We start from the raw sequence: 27,803 nt of genomic DNA, 5'->3' as shown, positions 1-27,803 counted from the left end.
GAGTGGAGAGAATGAAGAATAAAATCAAATAAAAAATTTATAACTTTTAGCTATAGTAAGTTATTACTACTAGCAGCTCATTATAGCTAGGTGCCAAATTTTTTAAGGTATAGCATCATTGATGGAGCAATTTTTTTTGTGTTTAGAGCTATAAAAATAGCATTTCATCTCTTTTACAACCTTTGTTGTGAATAAGGGTATGCACAAAACCGAAAAAACCAAAAAAACTGCATGAAACCGGCCAAACGGTGTCCAAAATTTTGGTTCAATTTTGGTGCGGTTCAATTTTGGTTTCTGTTTCTCACAAACCGAAATTTTCAATTTCGATTTTGGTTTCCAGTATGTATGCACCAAACCAGCTGAAACCGAACCGAACCGAACTGAATAATATATAATATATTTTATGTTATAATATTATATATATATATATATAATATAATATAATATAAAATCATATTGGGCCAGCCTTGCAAATGTATTGGGCAACCTGCAATCAAAATAGGTCTTTCAAATACATTAATGCATTAGGCCTTCGGCCTTGCAAATAATCAACCCATTAACCCATTAGATTAACTAACTAAAATTAAACTAATTAAATATCTAATTAAACTTAAATTAATTAGGTTAAACTAATCTTCCTTCTGCCGTCGGCCTCTGCATGCCGGCCTCCCCATGACACTATCATCTTCCTTCTTTTCTCATAGTATGATTCTTCTGTTTTCTTTCTCTTTGGTCTCTTTTCTTTCTCTCTGTTCTCTTTTCTTTCTCTGTCGCTTTGTATCAACTTCATTTATCAGCTTTGTTCAATAGCTCTATTACTTAATTGCTTTTTTATTTTTATTTTTATATGTGATTAAAGTTGAGGTTTTGAAAATCTCAATAACCCTCTCTTTGGAAAACCAAAAATTGACCGAAATTGACTGAAACCGAAATACTACCGAAACCGATTGATTTCCAATCATTTCGGTCGGTTTTGGTTGAGAATTTCACAAACCGAAATATTCAGTTTCAGTTGGCTATACACATACAAAACTGGCCAAACCGAATCGAGCACACCCCTAGTTGTGAATGCTCTTACGAGGCTCTCTGTTTTGTATTTTGTAAAGTTAGGTATAGGAGTACAATGTTTGACCCTCAGCATGAACAACAAGACATGGGAACAAATTTTGATTTGACAATTTTTATCTGAAACTTTCGACAACTGCTGACGTGATGTATTGTTATAGTGGTAAGTAAAAAAAAATGATGTAAATGGTTAATCAAAATGAGAGCTAGTAAAAATTTGTCAACTTAACCATTTTTGTTGTGAAATTTTTTGTGTTTCTAACATTGCTCTTTTGTAGGGCTATATGTAAATAAATCAAACTATTTATAAACTGCTTGAGAAAAAAACTTGTTTATATTCGTTTGTTTAGTAAACAAGCTAAGTTTATTTAGGCTTGATTATTAAATGAGTCAAACTCAAACATAATAATGTGTTTGTGAATAAGCTTGTGAACATGATGGCTCGAATTAACCATATATAATACTATATATTTTTATGTATACTTGTCTAAAAATATATTTATATAGACTTGAAATTAGGTTGTATAAATTTGTAAATTGGTTCATATGATATAAAATTATTATTTGTAGTTTATTCATACATAAACAATCTATTTGTAGTAAAAATTTATAGATTTGTCAAGAATTAAAACATTTTAGTGATGATTTTACTCTATATAGGGCAAAAATAAGTTAATTAAGTAGCTCATAAACAAGTTTGAGCTTGCTCGACAAGTAAATGAACCAAGTTTGAACATGTAATTTTGTTTAGTGATGTGCTTGAGTTTAGCTTGTGTTTGAAATCAAATTAGATGAACAAGTCTAAACTTTTAATACTTAGTTCAACTTGACTCGTTGACCGCCTACCCTTTTGATTTTGATTATGTTTACTTTCCTGCTCCAGAAAGCCATAAAAAACAATTGACTCTGAAAATTAGATGTGGTCTAATCTAATCTACCAAGGTCCCAATAGTACCGGAAATTCTATTCATTATGTGGAGAGGAGTAATCTTTTTAGTAGAATCATAATCAATTGGGTCCCTGATTCCGTTGCATAGACCTCAGGGTGGAAGAAATGATAAGCCAAAGCTCAAAATTAGTAGGGTTCTTCATGACTAATACAACGTGAGTTGTGGCCAAACAAAAAGTGAAGTACATTTTAATTGATGCTATATATTCTACAAAGAAGATTTCTGTTTTTAAAAAATAATATTTAAAAAAAAAATTCGACTACAGTATAATATGTACAAATAAAGGGAAGCCTTTGAGAAATTAATTAAAATACCCGCCATGCACATGGATATGAAAATCAAATACTTCTCCAATAACTTGGGTATAATAATAACTAGTCGTTAATCCGTGTTATACACAGAAAGCTACCTATTTGTGAGGTAAATTAAAATAATTTTATAAAATATTGAATTGATTAAGAAACTACGCAATTGCATGATTTACTCTTGTATAACTTCAATTTGCTTTACAATCTTTTCTAAGCCAGTGCTCTTAAAAATTCAGATATTAAAACTTCTGAAAAACAAAAAAATATTAGAGAATCAGATGATATACTGCTTAGAAATTATTGAAACAAAAAAATATATATGACTAAACAATGGAGAAATATAAGAGAAAGATGAGTTATATTTAAAAAAAATAATCCATGGCTATAACTATTGAAAGGAATTAAAAGATTCAGAGCTTACAGATTATAGATAATAAATATATATATATATATATATATGTGTGTGTGTGTGTGTGTGTGTGTGTGTGTGTGTGTGTGTGACTACACAATAGAGTAATATAAGAAAAAGATGTGTTACCATTAAAAAAATAATTTAGATGTTAAAACTTTTAAAAGACCAAAAAATATTAAAGAATCATAAGATTTATTTCCTATAAATTTTTGAAACAAAACAAAATGTATATGATTACACAATAGAGAAACATAAAAGAAAAATTGAATACCTTCAAAAAAATAATACATGGTATAGTCATTGAAATCTACTAAACATGTTCAAATATTGCAAAAACTAACACAAATTCAAATGTTAAAACTTTCAAAATGCAAAAAAAGATATATAATTAAAGAATAAGTTATTGAAAAAATTCAAAAAATATATGATAATTCAAAAGAGAAATATAAGAAAAAGAAAAAATTACACAAACTCATAAATAAGTTTTAATTTTTAACGGGGTCTAAACTTTAAACTATAAAAAAAAAAAATCATATACAGTAAAGGAGAAGAAAATAAAAGAAAAAAAATACATGAAAAACCGTAAAATAAATTTTTTTAATAAAGTAAAGGAGAAGAAAATAAAAGAAAAAGAGCTCAAACATCTACTCGGCCTTAAAAAACTCTTAAAAAAAATATATTGGGGTTTACACTACTTTATGGTGTTTATGATTAACCTCGCAAATTTAGAGATAAATTATCAACGTTTGAGTTTAAGTTGGTCTTATTAGAGAGAAAAAGTTTCACTCCTTATTAAGTTTGGACTTTGGTTGCTGATGTCAAAGATTAGTTCTCCTTGGGTTGAAGTTGATATTGTTAATTAAAAAAGTTAAATAATTATTTTTTTAAAATGATAATAATGTGACAAGCTCTGAATAGATTAAAAGTAAAATGTCAAAGGTTTCGATTATATATATATATAGTTCCAATTTCCATGGGCTCACAACAATCTAAGGGCTGTTTGGTAATGTATTTTAAACAACAGTTTTCAATGTTTAAACAATATTACACGTATTTTCACACACTTTTTCACCTACATGTATTTTCAAAAAATATAAATTAAACAATGTTACTAGAACAACATTGTCAAACGGGCCCTATTCTTTCTGCTCAATGCAAATTAAATAGTGACAGTCACGTACACCAAATTTTGTAGGGTTTATCGAAATGGATGAAGCATTGAAGCCAGGCGTAAAAAAAAACAAAAAAAAAACGTGGTGGGTATCGAAATTAAACAAAAATTAATAAATAGTAGCAAACCCATAACTATTAAGTTTAATAATCACGTGCAGCGTGAGCAGGTGCTCATTGTAAGAGTTTCTTTAACTTGGAATTTTAGTTGCGATGCTTTGAAAATGAAAAAGAAACCCACGTGATGAGTTCGTGGCTCAACCTAACTACAAGAAGTTTGGAATGGGATTTGGTCGGTTAGTCCTCCCAATAAGACAGGTAGATACTATAGCGTGTGTGTATATATATATATATATATATATATGGTTGGGTTCAAGTTACACTTGATGTAACTCTAAGTAATATTACATCACCTAATAACTTGTTATTGAATTAATATTTTAAAAATCCAATCGTTGAATTACATGTTCTATATGTTCTTAACATGCATACTAATTTTCATATCAATCGGATACTATTTACCATTTGACTTATAAATTCATCTTTTATGCATTATTTTAAACTACAAAAATTTAAATTTTAACAATTGATTGATGATATGACTATTAATTTTTGATCACCTCGAAATTTTGCAAGCATGAAGAATATACGAAAATAATGTAATCTAACGGTGGATTTGTCAATATTCGCATCCAATTAAAAAATATTGAGTAGTGTAACATTACTTAGAGTTACACTAGGTGTAACTTAAATCCAACCCATACATATATATATCTTAAGAATTATAGCAAATTCCATTACCTTGAATTGGATCCGTTTAAGAAGCTCCACACACTATAGAGTTTTTAATAAAAAAAAAAATTATAATGAGACCTACATTTTTCTGATAAGTAAAAATAAAATAAATAAAAAATTAAAAAAAAAAGAAGCAGAAGAAGGAGGAGGAGGTTGTCCAATTAACTAAACAAACTTAGTAAGGTTTTTTCCCACGTGATGAGTTCATGGCTCAACCTAACTACAAGAAGTTTGGAATGGGATTTGGTCGGTTGGTCCTCCCAATAAAACAGGTTGATATTATAGCGCATATATATTAAAGAATTATAGCAAATTCCATTACCTTGAATTGGATCCGTTTAAGAAGCTCCACACACTATAGAGTTTTTTTTTTATTAAAATAATTATAATGAGACCTACATTTTTCTGATAAGTAATAATAAAATAAATAAAAAATTAAAAGAAGAAGAAGAAGAAGGAGTAGGAGGAGGTTGTCCAATTAACTAAACAAACTTAGTAAGGTTTTTTTTTCTAAAAAATATTGCTTTTCTTCCTGAACTTTACTGGAAGTTTTGTTTTTATCTCTAAACTTCAATTTTTTTTTTCAATCATTCTTTCTTTCTTTCTTTTTCTTCTTCTTCTTCTTCTTCTTTTTTATTTTGTCTTTCTAACTGTGCCTTTTAGTTTTAATCCTATTGTGACCTAACGGAAAACTAAGATGATCTAATTGGAACAATTCATTTTTTATTGAAAATAAGTAAATGTAGAACATCATGTGGTATCTCATTGTTGGTCACACATGTAGATAAACCTTTACAAAGATGAAATTAACCTCAATGAACAAAAAATCCCAAATCAACGAGTGAAATCACAATCCTCAATGAAAAGAATCAAATCGGACGAAATGGAAGCCAAACCAAAAACCCGTAGAATCTAGTGAGGAAAAAAAAAAGTTGAATTTTCAAAGCAAAGCTACATAGTACAGTAAAATGAAGAAGAAGAAGAAGGCAGATGCTTAATAAGGATCATTAAAAGTCACACAGAAGAGCAAAGGGGCTGAAGAAGAAGAAGAAGGAACTGCTTACAATTAGAAAATTAGAAAATTGAGAAACAAGTCAAAGAAATCACTTGTAACCCACTGAGTTATGCAAAACCCCCCAAAAATGCATTATAAATAATACTAATGGGGATCAACCCGTCCTTTGTTGTTGTCCATGACTTGATCACATCCAAGGAAAACCACAACAGAATGACAGAATACATGAACAAGACCTTTCATTAAGAATAATGGGATCTTCCAAAAAGAACTCGTCCATGGACGACCATGTTATAGACGACCATACCCATGGACAATCAAATTGTACTAAGTAAATTCTACAGGAGATTCTCCAAAGGTTCTACATAAGCAAAATATGACAAGTTGGTTGGTACATGGAAGGAATTCAACACATTTTGTTCCACATACCCCATTTTGTTCATTAACCACCAACAGCACCCATGATGGTGATGGATCCAAAACAAGTAGACCCACGTCAAACTCTCTATAAAAGGAGCAAGTCCCATCTACAAAGGTAAGTTCTAACCATCTACTATTTTTCTGCCCTTGTGTCCTCGAGAGCAAACTGACTTAACCGTCAGATGGTCCTTGGCCGGGTCAAACCGGTCACCTTTGACGCTTTCCTTTTTTCTTTTCAGGACTTACAGCCATTGTCATAGCCCAAAGTATTTCAACCTACTAATTTTCGTGCATCATCAGTTGGCGCCATCTGTGGGGAAAAGAGAGAAGTTGAACTTTCTCGTATACCACCAGTTTAGCTTTTTCGTTTTTCAAAAGACAAAAAGGCTGCATGGTTTGGACTAAGTCAATGGCCATTAGTCCAGGACACTAGGAGAGTGGAAATGCCTCCAGTCATCCAAATCGTGCACCACCACCACCCACGACCATCCAACAATAGTTACAGTCCATAGTAGCAGCAATGGCAGAACTGACACAATAGAACCAAGAGTTAACTAGGGAAGTTAACAGACAACGTCAACAACATGGTGGAGAAAGGTGTCAGAATTCAAGAAATGAAGCTGCTGAGAACAATGTTAAAGGAGACCAGTCCAGGGGTACCATTATTTGTAGGGTACCACATTTGGAGAGAGAGAGAGATGGACTAGATGAGAAGAGCCATGGAGGAGATGAAGGATTCCATGAGGAGAGCAAACCATGTGGATGATCTCGTCCATAGGACAGATTCCCCTTTTGTTGCGTCCATCTCCAGTCATCCCGCATCCATCACCAGTCATCCCCTGTCTTCTAAGTTCAAAATACCTACCCTGGACTCATATGATGGGACGCGTGATCCTTGCAATCACAGTGCCACATTCAAGATGACTATGCATCTTCAAGGTGTTCCAAATGAAATTATGTGTAGAGCCTTCCCTACCACGTTGAAAGGACCAACCATAGTGTAGTTTGGAAAGTTACCACTAAACACTATAACTTCGTTCCAAGAGTTAAGTAAGTTGTTCGTCAATAACTTTGTTGGGGGACAAAGGCAAAAACGTTCCTTGTCCAGTCTGTTGAACATAGAACAAGGAGAAAATGAAAGTCTATGTACTTTTATCAACCGTTTTAATAGAGAAGCTCTGTTGGTGGACGAGATGGATGACAAGATCCTCTTGGCCACTTTCTACAATAGAGTTAGTTCAAACCTATTCATTTACAAGATGTATGACTAGGAGCCTTAGATGATGGCTGAGTTGATACATTCAGCCCAAAGTTTCATGAACGCAAAAGACGCAATTATTGCTAAGAGAAAAAACAAAGGTGAACGACTGGAAAATAGTTATGTGCACTATCCAGAGTAGGGTCCTCGCCCAAAGAAAGCCAAAGTGGGGGAGAAAAGAGATCAGGACGACAAGAAGGCAGGATTGTCCTTAGGACGATACTCCAATTACACTCCCCCGAACACTTTGCTTGACCAAACATTGATGCAGATAAAAGATGATCCATCCTTGAAGTGGCCAAAGAGGATGAAAGGAGATCCCAGCAAGCGGAATAAAAGCAAGTATTGTCGTTTTCACCGCGACCATGGATATGATGCAGACGAATGTTATGACTTGAAGCAGCAGATTGAAGCTCTTATTAAGCAGGGAAAGTTAAAGAATTTTCTTGAGTGAGACCATAAGGACGAGAGACAGCCAATGAAAGGAAAAGCAAAGGAAACAGTACGTCCACTGTTTGGAGAAATAAAGATTATTGTAGGGGCATGTCAATAGGAAACCCGTCTAGAGCCAGGAAGACTTATCTACTGGAAGTTCAAAATGTTTAGATATCTGGACGACCACCAAGGATGATCAAAGACGATGAGCCAACCATTGTTTTCACAGATGAAGATGCAAGACGGTTGCACCACCCTCATGATGATGCGATTGTTATTACTTTGACAATTGCAAATTTTACAACTGGAAGGGTGTTAATAGACAATGGGAGTTTACAAGACATCCTTTACTATCCAGGTTTTCAACTGTGAGAGACCTTGCCAAAAGTGCATCTCAAAAAAGAGAGATTTTTGGAGTGCTTTTTAGGGCACCTCTCTTTTTGGGTAAGTGGTGTGGAGTCGCCACTTATTTTTTTATACAAAAAAATAAGAAAAAATAAATATAAAATACATGACTGAATAGTATCATTCTCATTGATTGAATAAAAATTACATGTTTGAAAAATTGAAAATTACATGGCTTTGGGTCCTAGTTACAAACTACCAAAAAATTACATGGCTTTTTGTCCTAGTTACATTTTACCCAAAATAAAAAATAAAGAAAAGGCTTAGATCTACCTATCCAAAAGAACTAAATCTGGAGACTAGGTTACATAATGGGAAGTTGTTAGGCACCCATTCCGCACAGACAGAGTTTGGTCTTTTAGATTCTTGTAACCAATGTACCATATATGCATATTACAAATGACATGTTGTATATACACAAAACTAAATCACACAAATTTATTTATGAATGAATCCTCTTATTTGTTTTAAAAAATTCAGATCTATTTTAGTGATAAAAAAATTGATTTTATTTTGGTTTAGAAAAAATTAGACCTGTTTTTAAAAATCTGAAAAATATGATTTTTGGAGATAAAAATTCAAATCTGTTTTGGTGATAAAAAATTGGTTTTTTAGTTTAGAAAAATTAGATCTATTTTGTAATAATGAGAAAAATGGTTTTAACTTGGTAAAAGATCAAATTTGTTTTGTGATGATTAAAAAAATGGTTTTTGATAACAGAAAAATAATGTTTTTTTATTTGTTCAAAAAACGTATGGAAAAGACTTATTATGAAGAGAGTTTCATTTTTAAGATAAATTTATGCTATATGAAACAATCAAAACAAACAACCATAAACATAATCATGTTTAATCTTCTTCTTTGTTTCAAAATTTTCGTATGTTAAAGAAAAAATTCAGATCTGTATCTAAGAAAGATACAAATTAGTTTTTGATTTGAGAAAAATTCAGATCTACATCCATGAAAGATGCAGATTCGTTTTTGATTAAGAAAATTTCAGACCTACATCTAAGAAAGACACAAATCTTTTTTTTTTTAATTAAGAAAAATTCAGATCTACATCTAAGCTAGACGCAGACCTTTTTTTAATTAAGAAAAAGAATTGGTTATATGCAAATTATTGAAATTAAGAAAGAGGTCATAACAACTATATATAAAAAATCAAGATCATGCTTTAAACAAAACAATGATTAACAATTCATGTTATGGGTAAAGAAAAACATGCCACTTCATAAAAGAGAAAAACATAAAGAAAAGGAAAGGGTGATTGAAAACAACCTCTTGCATGGAGCACTTCTTGTTCTTAAAAAGATGTTTTAGGGTTCAAAGAAATTTATTCAATTATCTTTGAAACCTAAAAACCCTAATTTTGGCAGCAAATATCAGAGATTATCAGCAAATATAAGCACTTAGAGAGTTTAAAAAGGTATGCCTCTTAGAGCACCAAAAAATTGTCCTTGAATTATGAGATCCAGTCTCTATTTATAAAGGTCAGAAAACTCTAAAAAATAGTTCCGATGTGTAGAACGCGAATCGGGACTCATCCTTTTGCAAAAAGATCGAAAATGGTGTGCTATATCGTCACCTAAAGGAAGTTGGGCCAAAGCCCAAAAGGGGCCAATTCGGCACTTTTAAAGTGCCAATTGGTGTTTTTGGATGCCGAACGCACTTTCGTGTTCGGGTGTGTTTTGGACTCTCTTTCTATGGTTTTTTGATCCGGTCCTTGTACCTAGACGTGTTTTCATCCTTAATCTATAATTTTTTTTTAATCTCTTTTCTAGATAATTCAGAATTTTTGGGAACAATTATCTTGTAGATAAATCCCTAAAATAAATCTTGATAAAGTTCAGATTATCCACAATTTTATTGTTATCCAATCATCCATTTTATTCATGTGCATGCAATTCTATTTTAGACATTAATTATCAACTAATCATAAAATTATTTAATTAATTTTAATTTTTTAACCAATCAGAATTAATTTAAATTAATCGTGGTGGTTGACTTTTCCTAAACACAATGCATATTGACCGTGCAAACTTGATCATGAAATATCTTTCGATCTGATGGTTCAATTTAAAAACCGGACACACCATTGCGACCGTTAGAATCTCAAGATCATTTTTATGATATGCAATGAATAAATTGATGCATGTAATGTAAGAACAAATTGATGCATGTAATGCAATCATGATTTTTGGGGTACATGAATGATCATTCAAGTCATTCTCCTTGATTAAATCATGGGTACAAAATCGAGTGTCTACAAAATGCCCCTCATTGACAGAGCTTGGAAAGCGAATGTCAATGTAAAACAAAGATACTGATTTTAGCAACCATGATTTAATTGAGGTTGAATTTTCAAAGATTACTTAGCCCTTGAACCTAAAACTTCAGAACATAGAACTAGTGCCTTATCTTTTGACAAAAAATGAAAATACTTGACTTAGCTGGTAGTTGATGACTCTGGAAATTATTCTTGACAAGTGGGGTGACCAAGACACTTTTCAATCCTGATCTTGAAAATGGAATTGTCTGTGACCAAAGGGCTTCTCAACCTTGGAACTTGAAGAAAGGTGATTAAGGGGCTTCTCTACCTTGAAATTGCTGGAATGTCAATTAAAGGTCTTCTCTACTTCGATCTGAAATGCTGGAATGTCGATCAAAGGTCTTCTTTACTTCAATCTTGAAATGCTAAAATGTCGATCAAAGGTCTTCTCTACTTCGATTTGAAATGCTGGAAAGTTGATCAAAGCTCTTCTCTACTTCGATCTGAAATGCTGAAATGTCGATCAAAGGTCTTCTCTACTTCGATCTGAAATGCTGGAAGGTCGACCAAAGGTCTTCTTTACTTCGATCTGAAATGCTAAAATGTTGATCAAAGGTCTTCTCTACTTCAATCTGAAATTGTTGGAATGTCAATCAAAGGTCTTCTTTACTTCGATATGAAATGTTGGAATGTTGACCAAAGGACTTCTCTACTTTGATCTGGCTTGTTGGCTGCAAAAGTCAAAATTTGGAATTAGACTTTAACCGATGAGTGTTCTATGGTCCCACTGTTTCTGAGATGTGTGATTTTCATTTACCCCTTCTTGATTTGAACTTTATCAAGAAAAGTTTAATTGACTAAAAAGATTTTACTTTTGAGAAACATTTGATTTTTGAAACTTGGAAGTTTTGAAATTGACATTGAGACTTTGAAACTTTGAGAATTTTGACTTGAAATTTGGAATTTGAAATCTAAAATTTTGAGATTTGGAGTTTGAAAATTAATGCTTGAAATTTTGGTCATCAAATCTGGGGTTTGAATTTTTTCTTGAAATTTTGAAAACTGGAGATTTGAATTTAAAAAATTTGGCATTGAGAATGTGAATTTTTTTTTTGGAATAAAAATTTGGAATTGAAAATTTGGAGTTTGAAAGATACTTGAGAGCATTGAATTTTTTATTTTTTTGGGTTTGACTGAGTTTAAGTGTGGGGGCCGAAATTTTGGCCCCCCACTTCCTTGTCTCTCTCCTTTTTCTTCTTTGCTTCATCTTTCATCAACTTCTCTTCCTCCATTAACACTATTCACCTTCTTCTTCCCCTTGATTTTCCTTCTTCATCTCACCATTTCTTCTCACAAAAATAGTTTTCTAAGCTTCTTAACCTTCCCTCATTCATCTCTATCAATATTTCTTTAGATCCTTGTGTTTTGAGCATTTTCACCACACACCCATTTTTGGTGAAACCCATTTTCTAAACCCATTTTTCTTTGCATCAAGATGGCTTCTTCTTCCAGGGGACCTTCTTTTCTTGCTTTTCATGGTAAGAAATATGATCCAATATTTAATTGGCATGATGATGATGGACTTCTTCAAGACCCTAGGACCAATGCTCCATATTGTCATGTAGACACCAAGGTGAGTTTTTCTTTGGTTTTTTTCCTTGGGAAAATGTTGTTTCATGTTTCATTGAGAATTTCATGGTGAGATATTGTCATTTGGTGGTTTGAAATTTGGGGCATTGTGTGATTGGTTATGTTGGAAAATGGATTTGGACATTCTTGAAGTGTTGTTTCTTGATCATGGTGCAATTTGGACAAAGTTGGTGGCTTATAGAATTTTGACAATGTAGGTAGATTGTGATGTGGTTGGATGAATTTTGGTTTGAATTTTGGGAGTATTGGCATTGTGAAAAATTTGTGATAGGCTTATGTGAATGCGTTCATGATGTATGTGGGAAAAGTTTGTTGGCATGTGTAAACTTTGTTTTATGAACATGGCAAAATTTTGTGGGTAAATTTGTGGGTATGGAAAATTTTTGGGCATGGGAAAATTTTATGGGCATGAAATTTTGATTATGAAAAATTTTGTTGGGCATGTGATGTTAGTTCTTGAATTTTTGTGATTATGATTTTGGCCATGTGAGAATTTATTTGTGCATGGGCATGAGCTTGTGGGAATTTTTTTTGCTATTTTGGAAGTGTAGGAACTTTTTTTCATGGCTATGGAAAAAATTTGGTAGTTGTGTATGGATATGTGAATAATTTTGATTGTGGTGAAATTTTGGTGGGCTATTGGTTTTTTTTTTGTTGTGATGTGAGTTTGGTCATGGAAAAATTTTAGGGACATGTAGTTTGGTCATGGAAATTGATGAGCTGAACTTTTGTGTTACAGAGCCTTAAGAGTCGAGGCAGTCTCCAAATGTCAAAAAGTACATAGGCAGCATCGTCTCCTAGCATCAAAAACATCATCAATGAAGCAAGCTTTGGCACTTTTTTCGAAACTTTGTTAAATCATGAGACACATGAATACAAAGATCTCCAGTTACTTCTCGCCTTAGCAGAGCGCTTTTGGGACACTACATGTACCTTCCACTTTCCATGCATTAGGGAGGTAATGTTGACACCTTATGACTTTTCTGTTATCATCGGTCTGAGGTTGGGTGGTGAAAGAATTCTTGTCAATGATTCCCTTACTTCAGCTGAACTCAAGAAACTTCTAGGTGTAGTGCCTTCTAGAATGAGGAGTAACAATATCCCTTTGTCTTGGCTATGTGAAAATATTTCTTATTGTGAGAATGCGGCAAAAGGTGCTCGTATGTTCATGCTTCTTTTTATTGGAATTTTCTTATGTCCGGATTTAGGCAGTACTGTGAATCTGCGCTACTTAGAAAGCTTGAGAAAAATTGGACAAATCCGGAATTATGACTGGGGCGGCATGGCCTATGCTAATCTGATGCATTTCATGACCCAACTCTTTAGGTGGAGTCTTTCAAGCTTGGGTGGGGCTCCATTTGTATGGAAGGTGAGATTTGGGTTTTTTTGGCTATGTGTAGGCTTTGGAAAATTATTTTGGTGTTGTGGCAATCTTTAGGTCTGGATGTACGAGTACTTTGGAGTGGGTCCTCAAATCTGGGAGGAAGTTGCCGGTATTTTTCCTGTATTTCTCCGTTGGTTGCCCCAGGATCGTTCATCAGTGACCTCCAGGCGTTCTTTGGAAATTTGGCGTTTGGTAATTGACAATTTGACTGCTGATGATGTAAGTCCTTCTTCTTCCTCCCCCTTTCTTTTTTTTGTGCAGGATCTTTGGTGCTTGATTATGGTTTGGTCTTTTCTCATTTTGGGTTCTTTTGTGATCTTTCAGATGTCTTTAGATCCTTGGGCTGGATGTGAGGCGTATGCAAAGTGTGAATGGGCTTTGAAGCTGAATGGTTGTCAGGCATTGTTTGAATGTGGGCATGGAAGGTATTGGTATCTTGGTGATCGGGTGTTGCCCGAAGTTCATCATGTGTATCCTCCTACAACAATTCCAATTCCTCCTTGTCCCTCCGTCTAGTTAGCTGACCTTCTGACTGATGAAGAGATTGCTCAGGCCCGTGTGGTCTCCGTTGTTCCAGGAACAGCAGGAACTTATTCTGAATTTATTCAAACTCGTCTACAAGGTTGCTTGGTTGGCTGAACGGTACTTATTTTCCTTTCCAAAGTAAAATCTTCATCTTGCAAATTCTTTTTCCACATTTTTGCTTGGTGACAAAACTTGCATGTTAGATTTTCAGCCTCCACCTTCTGAAGGAGAGGAAGAGGGAGATGAAGAGGAAGAAATTCCTTCTCCTCATCATGTTGGTAGTTCCTCCAGTTCTTTCATGGAGACTTATTCTCATTTACCAGCATGTCAATATGATGTGATGAATCCTAATGGAATGTATAGTTCCATGCCTTTGACTAGGCCAGAGCATGCTCTAAATGTTCCTTGGCTCGATCTGGCGTGTTCTTGAATTTTTAGTTCTTTGTCCTTATTTCTTCTTGGCTTATTAAGTGGTTCTTAATTGAGCCAATCTGTGCTTCAGGTTGATGTGGATCTTGTGGAGGAAAGCATGCGGATGATTGGAGGCTTGCAATCGTTGGATCACACTCAATCCTCCCAATATGTGCTCAATGATTCGAGCTAGGTATGCCATGTTGCTTTCTGAGTATCTCTTACTTGAACTGTGCTTGATGGTGGAGTTAACATCTGATTCTTCTGACTTTTTAGGCACATAAAATGGAAGCTGCTAATGCTACTAGAAGAACTTTAGAGGAAAGGATTAAGAACCTTGAACTTGAAAATCGTCAATATGATCCTCGCTTTTTCTCAAGTCAAGAAGGAAATACTGAAGGTGGTTCATCTAGAGGTGGATCAAGGAGATCCTCACGCAAGCGGACTCGGAGTCCTAATGATGTATGACTTGTATTTTTGTTTTTCCTGCAAAACGAAAGGAAGTGTTCCTTAGAAAATCTTGTATTAATTTCATGTTTACTACTTTGTCCTTGGCATCATCTTGGGTCATGTAGAAACTTTAACTAAGATAAGTTTAGAATTCACCTGATGAGGTCTTGTAGTATCAGTTTAAACTTATCTTGATTAGCTCTGTTGGAATCTGCATTTGCTTGAATGAGGCAGAGCCAAACGTCCCTAGTTTAAAATGGATGCATGATTATTGGAAATCTTGGTGATGACAATTTCTTTTTCTTTTTTTAGAAAAATGATGATGGTATGTTTTTTTTTTTTTTTAAAGAAAAATGTTGATGGTGCTCTTTTTTTTTTTTTTTTTGAAGATAAATGAGCCATGGGCAAATGCCCTAGTTTAAAAAGGAATGCATGAACTTTGGAAATCTCAATGATGATTTAAAAAAAAAAAATAATGATGATTTTTTGACTCTTTGAAAATGAATGAAACATGGGCGGACACCCCCAGTTTGGGACATAAATCCATGGGTCTTTAAAAAACTTGATTTGATCAATTTTTGAAAACAATGATGCAAGTGATGATTTTTGAAAACAAGTGAGTTGGGTACATCAAAATGCCCCAGTTTAACTAAAATATATTTTTGAGCGTAAAATGATTTAAAAAAAAGTCCAAAAAAACACGAAATTGCATGGGTGTACGACGAAGGGGCTGTGTGCCATTGGGCAAGTGAGGAGTGCCATTTGGCACTTTTGGAGTGTTGTTCGGCACTGGGCCACATCATGAAGTTCTTACCATGGTGGGCCGACTCCTTACTCTTTTCCAATGCATGTTTTGCGTTTTCCCGTTTTTTGAAAAATATTAGCTTCGTTTGTGATCATGAAACGCTCTCCTAGTCAGCTACAAACTCTCTGAAAACTATTTCAAACCTGATTAGGAATTGATGTAGCTTATATTAATGAATTCTCTAGCAACAATTCTCTGCATAAAGGTTAGCAACACACAATAATCACAAGCAAAAGTCATCCATGGCAAGCAATCGTAATTTCTCTCATTCAACAATTCATGATATCAACATTTGGGTTCGTAGCTTTGATTTTAGCACCAAAACCAATTTTACAGCCTTCAAACTAGAGGGAATTAAGGCTCTGAGGAATGTCAAAATCAAGTGGGACTTCCTTCGTGCTGCCATGAAATTATAGGATCCCGAAGATCATGTGTTTCGATTTAACACTGCTGAACTCTATCCGACAATTGAAGAGTTTTCCACTATCTTGGACTATGATCCAAGCAAAAAATCTATTGCAGTTTCTTGTGATCCCAGGCATAAGGAATCTTTGGCTAATGCTCTCAGTCTTCATACTTGCATTAATGATAGTATGATTGAAGGTCATATGGTGAATCTTCATGCAATTATCTCTTGATTGATTGACAAACACACCTATGGAGTGATCGACAATATGCAGAATTCGGTTTGGCCTTATGCATTGTGGGAAAACTTTTGCTTTGCTCTGGAAGACGCGGTTTCGTGGATGCTCGAGCCATAAGTGTTGTGAATCAAATTAAAGATGGTGACAATCCCGTTTCTTTGATCTTGGCAGAAACTCTTCTAGGACTGGATGTTGTATTTCATGGTGGAGAAACTCAGAACTTCTTAGGGAGTCCTTTGACTTTGCAGATATGGCTGATGGAGCGACTGGACATGATTGCCAAGCCTATCATCGGTAATTATGGGCCTAGCAGTTTTCTTGGAAGGGTTGTAATCAAAACTGAGAGTGAGTGGGTGAAGTTCTTGGACAAGAAATCCAGTACCTCAATTCAATGGGAGTGTTATTGGTGGATGTGCTCACCCCCTCTACTGCGATCTCCACGATCAGATCACATCTTCCTTGTTGGGTTGCAGAGGGCAACTTTCTACAAAGGAGATAGACTCTTGAGGCAATTCAAATATGAGCAAGGAATGCCTAGTGGCAATAGAAGAAGACCTTTCACTCCTGTGGACACAAATCCTACTTCTGTAAAGAACATGCTATTGGGTTTAGAGATGACTAACCGAGTGGATCAATCTTTTATCAAGGTTCACTTTCATAGGATGACTACAGAATACTCTAACTGGTTGATAGACAAAATTGTTGACAAGGAAGCTAAGAGGATTGCTATGAGAGAACAATTTCTCAGAGACAACAAAGAAAGACTTGATGAAGACAACTATGAGTTCAAAAGAAGAGACAGGGATGGTGAAGCACCTAACACAGAAGAAATTAATGATCAATAGAAAAAGAAAAGACTAAAGGCAAAGTGACCTTATTTTTTTTGGCTTTGAGCATGTTTATTTTAAAGTTGATGCAAAAACTCTTATTTTAGGAATTATTTAGGACTTGATGGTTAAGGGTTCTGTTTATGGTATGGACTTTTAGGTTTTTTATTTTTTTATTTTATGGTTTGGCTTAGGGTTTGGGTTCTTGTGGTTTAGTATTTATTATTATTATTATTTATTTATGGTTAAGGTGTAGGTTCCTGGATTTTGTGTAATGACATGGTTTAATGGAACAGTTGAATTTTTGGTAATTTTGGTTGATGGGCAAATGGTGGGTTTTGAGAAATTGTGACCGAACCAATGTATGGTTGCCTACATTCCCCCTTTGTAGAAGGATCGTGTCATCATGTAGTTCATTAATTTTTTTATTTGCTTTAGTTTTTGCCTAGGCTACCCTTTCGGGTTTTCAGCCTAGCAGGCTCGCTCTCTCATACTCTTTTTTTTACTCTTATTTTGTGTAGATTGCCCTTTCGGGTTTTCAACCTACCTTTTTTTTTTTCCTTTTTTTCACCAAGCCTAGGAAGGGAAATAAAATAATTTACAACCACCTCGGATGTGGCGTTTCTTCAATTGATCCTTGTTGGTTGGCTCAGTGAAAGGGTTTGCATCTAAGTCCATCAACCCTACTGCTCCCCTAGAGTATATCTGCTTGATAATGTATGGACCTACCCAATTTTTCTTGAACTTCTCGTTTGCATCTTGAACTGGGGCTCGGATCTATTTCAACACTAAATCCCCCATCTTCAAATCTATTGTTCTTACTTTTTTGTCAGAAGCTTTTCTGAGCCTCCTTTGATATCCTTGAATGTGATACAGGGCCTTGAGTCTTTTCTCATCCAGCATGCATAACTGGTCATTTCTGCTTTGCAACCAATCCGCTCTAGGGATTTCACTTTCCAATGTTGTCCTTAGTGAACAGACACCCATTTCAATGGGAAGGACCGCTTCCATCCTATACACCAATGAATAAGGAGTGGCTCATATGGAAGATTGGATTGATGTTCTGTACCCCTAAAGTGCATAGGGCAATTGTAGGTGTTAGTCCTTGTAGTTCTTAGTGCTTTTCTTCAAGATTCGCCCTATATTTTTATCAGCAGCCTCAACTGCTCCGTTAGTCTGAGGACGGTAAAGTGAAGATTTGTGGTGCTAAATGTTGAACTGTCATAGTAGCTTCTCTGCTTCTCCTTTAAAATGTAACCCATTGTCTGAGATAATCTCATGTGGTACCCCATATTTGCAGATGATATTGATCTAGATGAATTGAGCAAATTTCTTTGAATTCAAAACTTTGTATGAGGCAGCTTCTACCCATTTAGTGAAGTAATCAATGGCTACGAGTATGAATTCATGGCCATTAGATGCAATTGGGTGACTCTTTACAATAATGTCTATACCCCATGTAGAAAAGGGCTAGGGTGATGTCATGGTATGTAATGGCATGGGTGGCATGTGCTTTAGATCTTCATGAATTTGGCATTGATGGCATTTTCAAACATGAGTCACACAGTCAGCTTCCATAGTAGTCCAGTAATATCCTTGTCTCGTTATCTTCCTTGACAACATGTGTGCATTTATATATGGCCCATAACTTGACTCATGAACCTCTTCAATTATCTGTTGTGCCTCTTTGGCGGTTACACAAAGGAGATGAATGCCTCATATGATCTTTTGATAAAGTCTTTCTTCACAAATAATGTAATTAGTAGACAACCTTCGGATGGTCAATTGGTCATTCTTGTTTGCAGATGGTGGGTATGTTCCATCCTTGAGGTACTGTAGGATGTCTAAATACCATTCACCTTCTCCATTTTTTCCCTCATCTTCTTCTATTGTCATGCAGTAGGCTGGTTCTTTTTCTATTCCAACACTATCGGCCTGACTTCATCTTCTTTTGGCCCATCCATCATGGATGCCATGGTTGCTAAAGCATATGCAATTTGATTCTACATCCTTGGCACATACTGATATTGGATCTTGCTGAATTTTGATGCCCACTTCTGAAGACATTCATGATAAGGCATAAGTCTTTCTTCTTTGATCTTCCATTTATTCTGAATCTGAGAGATTATTAGAGCTGAGTCTCCGTATACCTCTAACTCCTTCACTCCTAGGCCTAAGGCTGCTTGAAGACCCATAATGCAACCTTCATATTCAGTGGCATTTTTGGTGGCAGGAAAGTTAAGTATGCCAAAAAATGGAATGTGTGTCCCTTTTAGTGAAATTAAGAGAAATCCAATTCCACTTCCACTTTGATTTGTTGCTCCATGAAAATACATCTTCCATGATTCTACCTCAATCCCCATGATATCTTCATCCGAGAAATCACTTTGAATCTCCTCAACTTCTTTTGGTGAACAATGGGTTAAGTGATCTGCAATTGCTCTCCCTTTCACAAATTTCTGAGTCACATATTTAATATCAAATTTTGACAAAAGCAAGACCCATTTAGTAGTCTTCCCATCTTGCACGGGTTTTTTCATTAAGTACTTCAAAGGATCCATTCTTGCAATCAACAAAACCTTGTAAGCAAGCATATAATGTCTGAGTTTGCGGGTTGTCCAAACAAGTGCTACACATGTCTTCTCTAAGGGTGAATACTTTTCATCATAAGGTAACATCTTCTTGCTGATGTAGTAAATTGCATTCTCCTTCCTAGTCTCTTCTAGGTATTGAGCAAGTAGAACCCCTATTGTCGTATCGGTAGAGGTGAGTTACAACAACAATGGCTTTTCGGGTACTGGTGGGACAAGTATTGGTGGTTTCATAAGATAACTCTTGATCTTCTTAAAGGCTTCTTGGCACTGTTCATTTAACAGTGTAGGAACTTCCTTCTTAAGTAGTTTGAAGATTGGTTCACATGCCATGGTGAGCTGGGCTATGAACCTGTTGATGTACTATATCCTCCTTAAAAATCCTCGGATCTCCTTTTCAATTCTTAGAGGCCTCATCTCTACTATTGCCTTGATTTTATCAAGATCAACTTCTATTCCTCTTTAGCTCACTATAAATCCTAACAGTTTTTTAGATGCGACTCCGAAAGTGCATTTCTCGGGATTCAATCGTAACTTGTAGAATTGGATTCTTTCAAAGAGCTTCCTCAAAGCTGGTATGTGCCTTTTACGGTCTTTGGACTTCACTATCATGTCATCAACATAAACTTCTACTTTTTTGTGGATCAAATCATGCAACAAAGTAGTGGTTGCACGTTGGTAAGTAGCACCAGCATTTTTAAGGCTAAATGGCATGACCTTATAGCAATATGTCCCCCACGATGTAATGAAGGAGGTTTTCTCCATATCTTCTGGAGCCATCTTGATTTGGTTGTATCCTGAATATCCATCCATAAATGATAGCAAAGCATGACCTACTATGTTGTCAACCAGGACATCAATGTGAGGCAGAGGAAAATCATCTTTCGAACTAGCCTTATTCAGATCTAGAAAATTTACACACATTCTTACCTTTCCATCCTTCTTTGGTACTGGACCCACATTAGCTAACCACTTTTGATAGTTGGCCATTCTTAAGAATCCAGCATTATACTGTTTCTCCACTTCTTCCTTGATCTTGAGAGTCCACTCTGGCTTCATTCTTCTCAACTTCTGCTTAACTAGCTTCATGGTTGAATCTGTTGGAATGTAGTGTTGTACTATATCTATATCAATCCCAGGCATGTCTTCATATAACCAGGCAAAGACCTCCTTGAACTCTGTCAGTACTGCCACTAATGCATCTTTCTCTGAAGTGGTTAGGGTATTGACCACTTGGATTATTTTGGGCTCATCCTCAGTTCCCAGGTTAATGGGTTAGATTTCTTTTTTTATAGGTTCTAGGTATCCATGTTTTAATTCCTCATTATTAAGAGTTTCTTTACCAATTTCAGAAATAAAAACATTCAAAGCCAGCAAATAAGCAAAATCATAAATCATATTAAAAAGGAAAGAGTTTTCAACAGACTCAACTAGAAAACTATCACAAACAGACTTAACAGGAACAAAAAAATTAGCAAAACTAGACTCAATAGAAACAAAAACAATGTTCTTGGCAAGGGTGACTGGCTTGGTAGTCTTGATCCTCCTCACGGAGTCCTTCTTGGGGCAAGCAGCTCCCTCCCATGCCCAGTTCTTCAACTCGGTCGTGGCTTCCACAATGGCAAGTGGTTCGCAGTAAGCTCCTTCTTTCCTCTGCATCAATACTGCGGGATCTATATCCATATAATCTATAGCTTCTTCTTTAACCTCCATGTCTAGAGTCTTGTCGGTCACAAAAGCATTTAAGCGTTCTATGCTATCCATCCATTCATCGAACAGGTCGTGCTTGTCTCTGTTGCCCAAGTTGGTGGGTTGAGGGAGATGCTCTACCTTGCCTCCTTTCCTTTCATCACTACGTTAAACATTCTTAAGTGTCATGATTTTGAGACTGTGGACCATTAGTTTTTAGTCTAGTGCGGCCAATTTGGCATCTATGTCATCTTCCTCTTCAGTATGTGGGGTTGGTGAACTTCGTTCTGAATCATAGTACGACACCAATTCTGGAACCTCTCTTCCATGCTTGTCATACTGAGGGCTAGACCTGGAGATAACATTAGTGATATCACTCCAATCTGAAAGGTGCCCATAGGGATATTCATCATGGTACATTTGATTGGCTTATGCATTCTCCTCTCTTGCATTCTCCAACACATTTATTAGTCTCTATTGATCACTATTAGTATCGCTTCACCTATTAGCTTCGGCATCGTCTTCAATGTCTTCATCATAATAGTTCACATCACTATCATATTCCTCATAGAATAGGTATGCATCTTCATCTTCTATATCACTAGGGGGTACACCCCAATCATCATCACTATACAGGCTATCATAACTTCTGTTGCTGTTGTCATCGCTATCAGTGTTGCTGTCATCATCATCATGTCCACTATCATTGCTGCTGCTATCACTACTACTATCACTCTTGTCATTGCTTTCATCCTCATCATCACTAAGGGCTACTCTCCCTTTCTTATCTTCATTGTTGGCTCTTAGTTCATATGGGCTCTTTAATGCATGCTGGCAAGCCTCCCAATATTCTTCTTCTTTTATGTTGCAAATAGGATCTCCAAGAAGCGTAGTCATGGCATCATGATCCATGTAATCAGTCCAATCAGTAGGAACCCAAGTTGTGTCTTCTTTTTTCAATCCTGGAGCCTTATTGTGGCAATCAAGTAGTATCTCGAATCCAGGTATCATTGTCTTTGTCGTAGGATCAAATCTCGGTTCAAGAAATCCGGAATAACGTTGACTCTTTTCAGCTTTTACAAACTTCTCATTCAATGTAGAAGTGTAGGGCTTTACAGGTTCTGGAGGACAAGGAAGTCCTTTTGCTTTGGCTTTGGCTTGAGCCATCTCTCTCGCTTCCATCTCTAGTAAATCATCATCTGTTGGCTTATATCCTGATGAGGGATGAAGATACTCAGACCGTCCATGGTCATCACACTAGCAGTCGTCTAGGAGTTAGCATCAAGACGAGGCTAACGCGCATGGCTGTCCTTGGACGAAAACAAAGCTACATCCCTCATCCAAGGGAAGTGCACAGCCCCGTCCTAAAGGAATTTGTCCACATGAAGACCCCTGGACGAGGCCTTTACACTTAGGAATTACTAAGTACATTTTACCACTCCGTAATTTATGCATAACTTCAGGTGACCGTTGTATGAGAAGACATAACTCCTAAATGGTTGTAGGGGTTATCCATGAACCCCCGACCTTCTCAAATCCAAGAGAGGTTACAAGTCCAATAACTACTCCTAGGACACTATATAAACACCCGTTCAGATCAATGAAAGGTACGTTTTTATCGCTCCCAAAAAATTGAAACTCCAAAAATATAGAGAGAAAACTAACTTCGTCATCGGAGGGTTCTTGGTCGGCAACCCCGGTCACCTTTGATCGCTTTTCTTTCTTTTTCAGGCCATTGAGAGAGCAAGTGGTCCTTTCAAGTCCAAAGCATCCAGCCTACTGATTTTCTTTGCATCATTAGTTGGCACCGTCTGTGGGAAAGAAACAAACACTCTTCACTGTTCTTTTCATTTGACTGTGTTTTTGTTGTCAAAGATTAGCCTTTCCCAGAAAAAAGGCTGAATGGTTTGAACAAGATCAAGGGCTACCAGCCCAGGCCACCAAGAGAATAGGGATGTATCTAGTAATCCCCTTCGCGATCGCAGGTCAGCGCCTGTCATGCAACCGCCTTTTATTCAACATATACAATCTATGGCTGCTGCTATGGCAGAACTGACACGTCAGAATTAGGAGTTGAATAGGGAGATCAACCTCAGGAGGCAGCGCCAAGATGGGCACACGGAAGGACGGGCACCGAGTCAGGAAGGTGGAGGAGAAAATGTCGAGTCCGAGAATCAGACAAGGGGTACCGCTTCAAGAAGAATGCCACACTTGGAAAGAGAGATGGACCAGATGAGAAAAGCCATGGATGAGATGAGGGAAAACATGAGACGGGCAAACCCAGTGGATGATATGGTTCACCGAACGGACTCCCCTTTCACAGCTTCCATCAACAGTCATCCTTTACCTCCAAAATTCAAAATGCCTTCTTTGGATTCATATGATGGAAATCGCGACCCGTGCGATCATATTGCTACTTTCAAGACGACCATACAACACTTGGCACGCTCATTTTTTAAAAGCCAAAAACATTTAATAGAGAAAGCAAAACATAACCTCGTCCATGCAATAACAATAACATGAAAATAAACCTTCATTAGAAATTAAAAAGGGTAGACAACCACCGTCCAAAAACCCTTATAAAATAAGCCTTAAAAGACAATTGTTAATAAACTCGTCGAGAGTACTCTAGATGAGGTAATTGTACTCTAATAAATTTTAAGAAAAAGAAGAAGGGGTCCAAAAACAACGGACCAAAAGAAAAATAAAATAAACCATAGCACTAATTTGAAAATTTTCTATCAAGAAGGGGGGGCATCAACGTTGGGGTCGTCCTGAGCTGGTTTGGTGGAGGCGTCGTCCTCAATGTTAACATCGTTTGAGCTTGTTTGGAGGAGAGAACTTGTAGCAACGCCAAGGTTAAGTTTAATGGAGCTAAAGTAAACTCCAGGAAAGTTGTCTATAGCGTCCATCCTAAAATCTTCAAACCCTGCTGCATAGTTAGTGTCCAGCAGGTCAGTAAACTCCTTGGATGCTTTGAATCCTCCACTGCGTCGTCTTTAGCTTTCTTGAGGAGGAGACTTAGCTTGTCATTCTTCTTTTGAAGAAAGTCAAGATGGTCGTCCTTCCTAGCAGCATCGGATTTCAACTCCTCCACCAAAGAACTCAACCCCTTAGCCTCGTCCTTGGCCTTGTTCGCCACCTCAGTCCAAGTCCTGCAGTCGTTTTTTATCTCTTCTATCCTCTTTTCTAGAAAGATCCTCGTCTTGTCCATCTCCGTGGCCTGCTTAGACGCAGCTATGAACTTCGACATTGCCTACATAGAAGACGAGAAGGTTCAAGAGAGAGAAATGACAATAGATAACATGGCTAAAGCAGGATGAAACAAAGGTGCTCACCTTAAAAAGGTCGTGGACACCGGAGTGCTCAAATTTCCTCAAAGACATGTCGTAGCACGTAGCCATGTCCTCGCCCATCACAGCCTTTTGGAATCACTCCCAAGCTAAATCCTCATTCTCCAATAAGTTTGTAGAAATCCTTTGAGGAGGCTGGGACGAAGTAGGAGCGTAGGACTTGGACGGAGCAATGCCGACAGGCGTAGACTAGTCTACGTCGACGATTGTGATGGACGGTAGGGAGGAAGGAGGTTTAGACCTGGCAGTCTCGGGCCTGGACGACCTATGCTTGGTCTTCTTCCCCTGACGGCTAGGCAAGCTTCCCAGGTCCAAGTTTTTGGACAGGGTCTTCCTCTTGTCTCCAGCGGAAGGACGAGGCCGGGGTTGAGCTTCAGGTCTAGCCATCTCGTCGATCACCTCCTTTCCCTTATTTTCTTTCATGGTTGCCATTCCTAAAAATAAAAATAAATAAATAAATTATAGTAATAAAATAAAATTGAAAAATACATATATCTTAAGTAAGAAAAGCACTCACGTTTACAGACAGTTTGTTCGTGCGCAAGGGCTTCGACAGACGGATCAGGGCCAAGTCCCCACCTGTGTAGGTGTTGAAGGGTCACCAATGAGTGAAAATCTCTCTCGGGGTGTAGACGAGCCCTGTGGACGCGATCATGGTGGAACTTACTCAAAGAAGGACGTCGAACAGCTGAAAAAGGAAGAGGAAAATTAAGGTTAGACCACTGTTTAAAGATGAAACACAACAAGATTAATAAAAAAGAATGAAGGAAAAACATGACATACCTTCTTGACGAAGGTTCCCTAATTCTCTAGTATAAGGAGCGAATGCATCTCTACTAACCTCGATAGGATGCCTCGCCCAGAAACTAGAGACAAAGAAAAATTTTGTCTTCCAGTTTCTGTCAGACGAGGGCAAAGGCTTAATCAACCTACAGTCATTGCCCCTAGCTGTAAACTGATAAAAGCCTAGAGATTGACTTATCTCGGAGGGTTTATAACAGTACAGGAACTCGTCCACGGTGATAGGATGGTTCCCATTAAATACCTCCCTCCACAAGACTTGCATAGAGACAATAAGTCTCCACGCATTGGGGTTAAACTGACAAACCCCCAAGTCCAGCCTGGTAAGCAATTCCCTAGCGAAGGCATTTAAAGGAAGTCTAAGCCCCCCTAACAGGTAAGCTTTGTAAACACCTATCCCAAAACGGGGTTGACAACACCATTCCCCTCGGACGGCTAACCTAGGGTTCAGATCGTCTGGGATTTGGAACCAACTCCTAAGAGCGTCTAACCTCTTCTCGTCCATCTTGGAAGGGATTTCTATGGCATAACTATATACTGTTTCTTCTTCGTCCAAAGGGGATGACGACGGGATGCTTGTCGAGGTATCAACCCTAGAGGCTGTCCTCGTCCTAATATTCTCTTGAAAGGTTTCGACAGGAATTCCAGGAACACCAGAGGTGTATTCCTCTGTTGTGTGGCCATTACTACTACTGTCATCACTGGAGGTGCTATAACTAGAAGAATCGTGATACTTGTCTATGGCCTTGTCTACACTGTCGCTAGACGAACAGGAGGCCATTGAGGGCGTCCTAACACTTATAAAGGAAAGCTTGAGTTAGAGTAAAGAGAGTACCTAGCCCTAGACGAAAGATACTAAGGACGCTGAGAATATTTTTAGACGAAGCGACGGACGAGAATGTCAAAACAGAAAATCTGAAAAAGTGAGAGGGGCATGAGAGGGAAACCACTATTTATAGGTGGAAAAGTCTCGGTAATCGCAATGACAAAACCGATGAGAAAGTGACATGTGGCATCTGCCTCGAGGAAGTAAGCCTACATGACCAACCCCCTATGAAAGTGTGACACGTGGAATGCTTCTTAAAAAAAGAAAAAAAGAAAAAAAAGAGACTCATCCTAAAGTTTAGTGATGTGCTGCATGACCCCTGGACAAGGGGGCAACTGATGAGGGATGAAGATACTCAGACCGTCCATGGTCATCACACCAGTAGTCGTTCAGGAGTTACCATTAAGATGAGGCTAACGCGCATGGCCGTCCTTGGATGAAAACAAAGCTACATCCCTCGTCCAAGGGAAGTGCACAGCCCCGTCCTGAAGGGATTCGTCCACATGAAGACCCCTGGATGAGGCCTTTACATTTAGGAATTACTAAGTACATTTTACCACTCCGTAATTTACGCATAACTTCAGGTGACCATTGTATGAGAAGACATAACTCCTAAACGGTTGTAGGAGTTATCCATGAACCCCCGACCTCCTCAAATCCAGGAGAGGTTACAATTCCAATAACTGCTCCTAGGACACTATATAAACACCCGTTCAGACCAATGAAAGGTATGTTTTTATCGCTCCCAAAAAATTGGAACTCCAAAAATATAGAGAGAAAACTAACTTCGCCATCGGAGGGTTCTTGGCCGGCAACCCCGGTCACCTTTGATCGCTTTCTTTCTTTTTCAGGCCATTGAGAGAGCAAGTGGTCGTTTCAAGTCCGAAGCATCTAGCCTATTGATTTTCTTTGCATCATCATATCCTAGCCCAAAAGGTGGTGTAGCAGTAGGGATCATTGGGTCCTAAATAGTAGTTTCTTCACAGTTCTCCCCAAACTCATCCCCGGAAGGTAGTTCATTCTCCTCATCATTGCTACCACATTGTTGTTACCATAAGGAGCAAAGTCCATTAGGATCTTCTCAACTTCTTCTCTCTTTTCAAAACCAGGCCTTTCAATCACAAAGCCATCCAAGGTCAACAACTTTTTCTCAGAATCAATACCGAAGATAAGCTTAGGCACAGTCAAAGTATCACCACATATGGTCACAATACCTCCTACATGTGGAAACCGAACCTTTTGGTATAGAGAGGAAGGTATGGCCTCTGTGTCATGGATCCAGGGTCGCCGAAGGAGCATATTGAAGCATGGGGCTATATTAAGGACTTGAAAATCCACCTTCTTA

The 27,803-nt window shown here is 37.0% G+C and overlaps 1 protein-coding gene across 1 annotated transcript; it reads right to left on the bottom strand.

Moving 5' to 3' along the window:
• Nucleotides 1-19,201: 19,201 nt before the first annotated feature.
• On the bottom strand, nucleotides 19,202-21,553 carry LOC142625872 (uncharacterized). Its single transcript, XM_075799616.1, has 2 exons — nucleotides 21,235-21,553; nucleotides 19,202-19,944 (listed from the first exon to the last, which is right to left on the bottom strand). The coding sequence occupies exons 1-2, from the start codon at nucleotides 21,551-21,553 to the stop codon at nucleotides 19,202-19,204; spliced, it is 1,062 nt and encodes a 353-aa protein (XP_075655731.1).
• Between the last annotated feature and the right edge of the window lie 6,250 nt (nucleotides 21,554-27,803).

Source organism: Castanea sativa, chromosome 1, assembly GCF_040712315.1.
Source record: "Castanea sativa cultivar Marrone di Chiusa Pesio chromosome 1, ASM4071231v1".
Classification (NCBI taxonomy): domain Eukaryota; kingdom Viridiplantae; phylum Streptophyta; class Magnoliopsida; order Fagales; family Fagaceae; genus Castanea; species Castanea sativa.
Note: the sequence above shows the minus strand (reverse complement) of the source record. Positions and strands in the feature narration are given on the sequence as shown.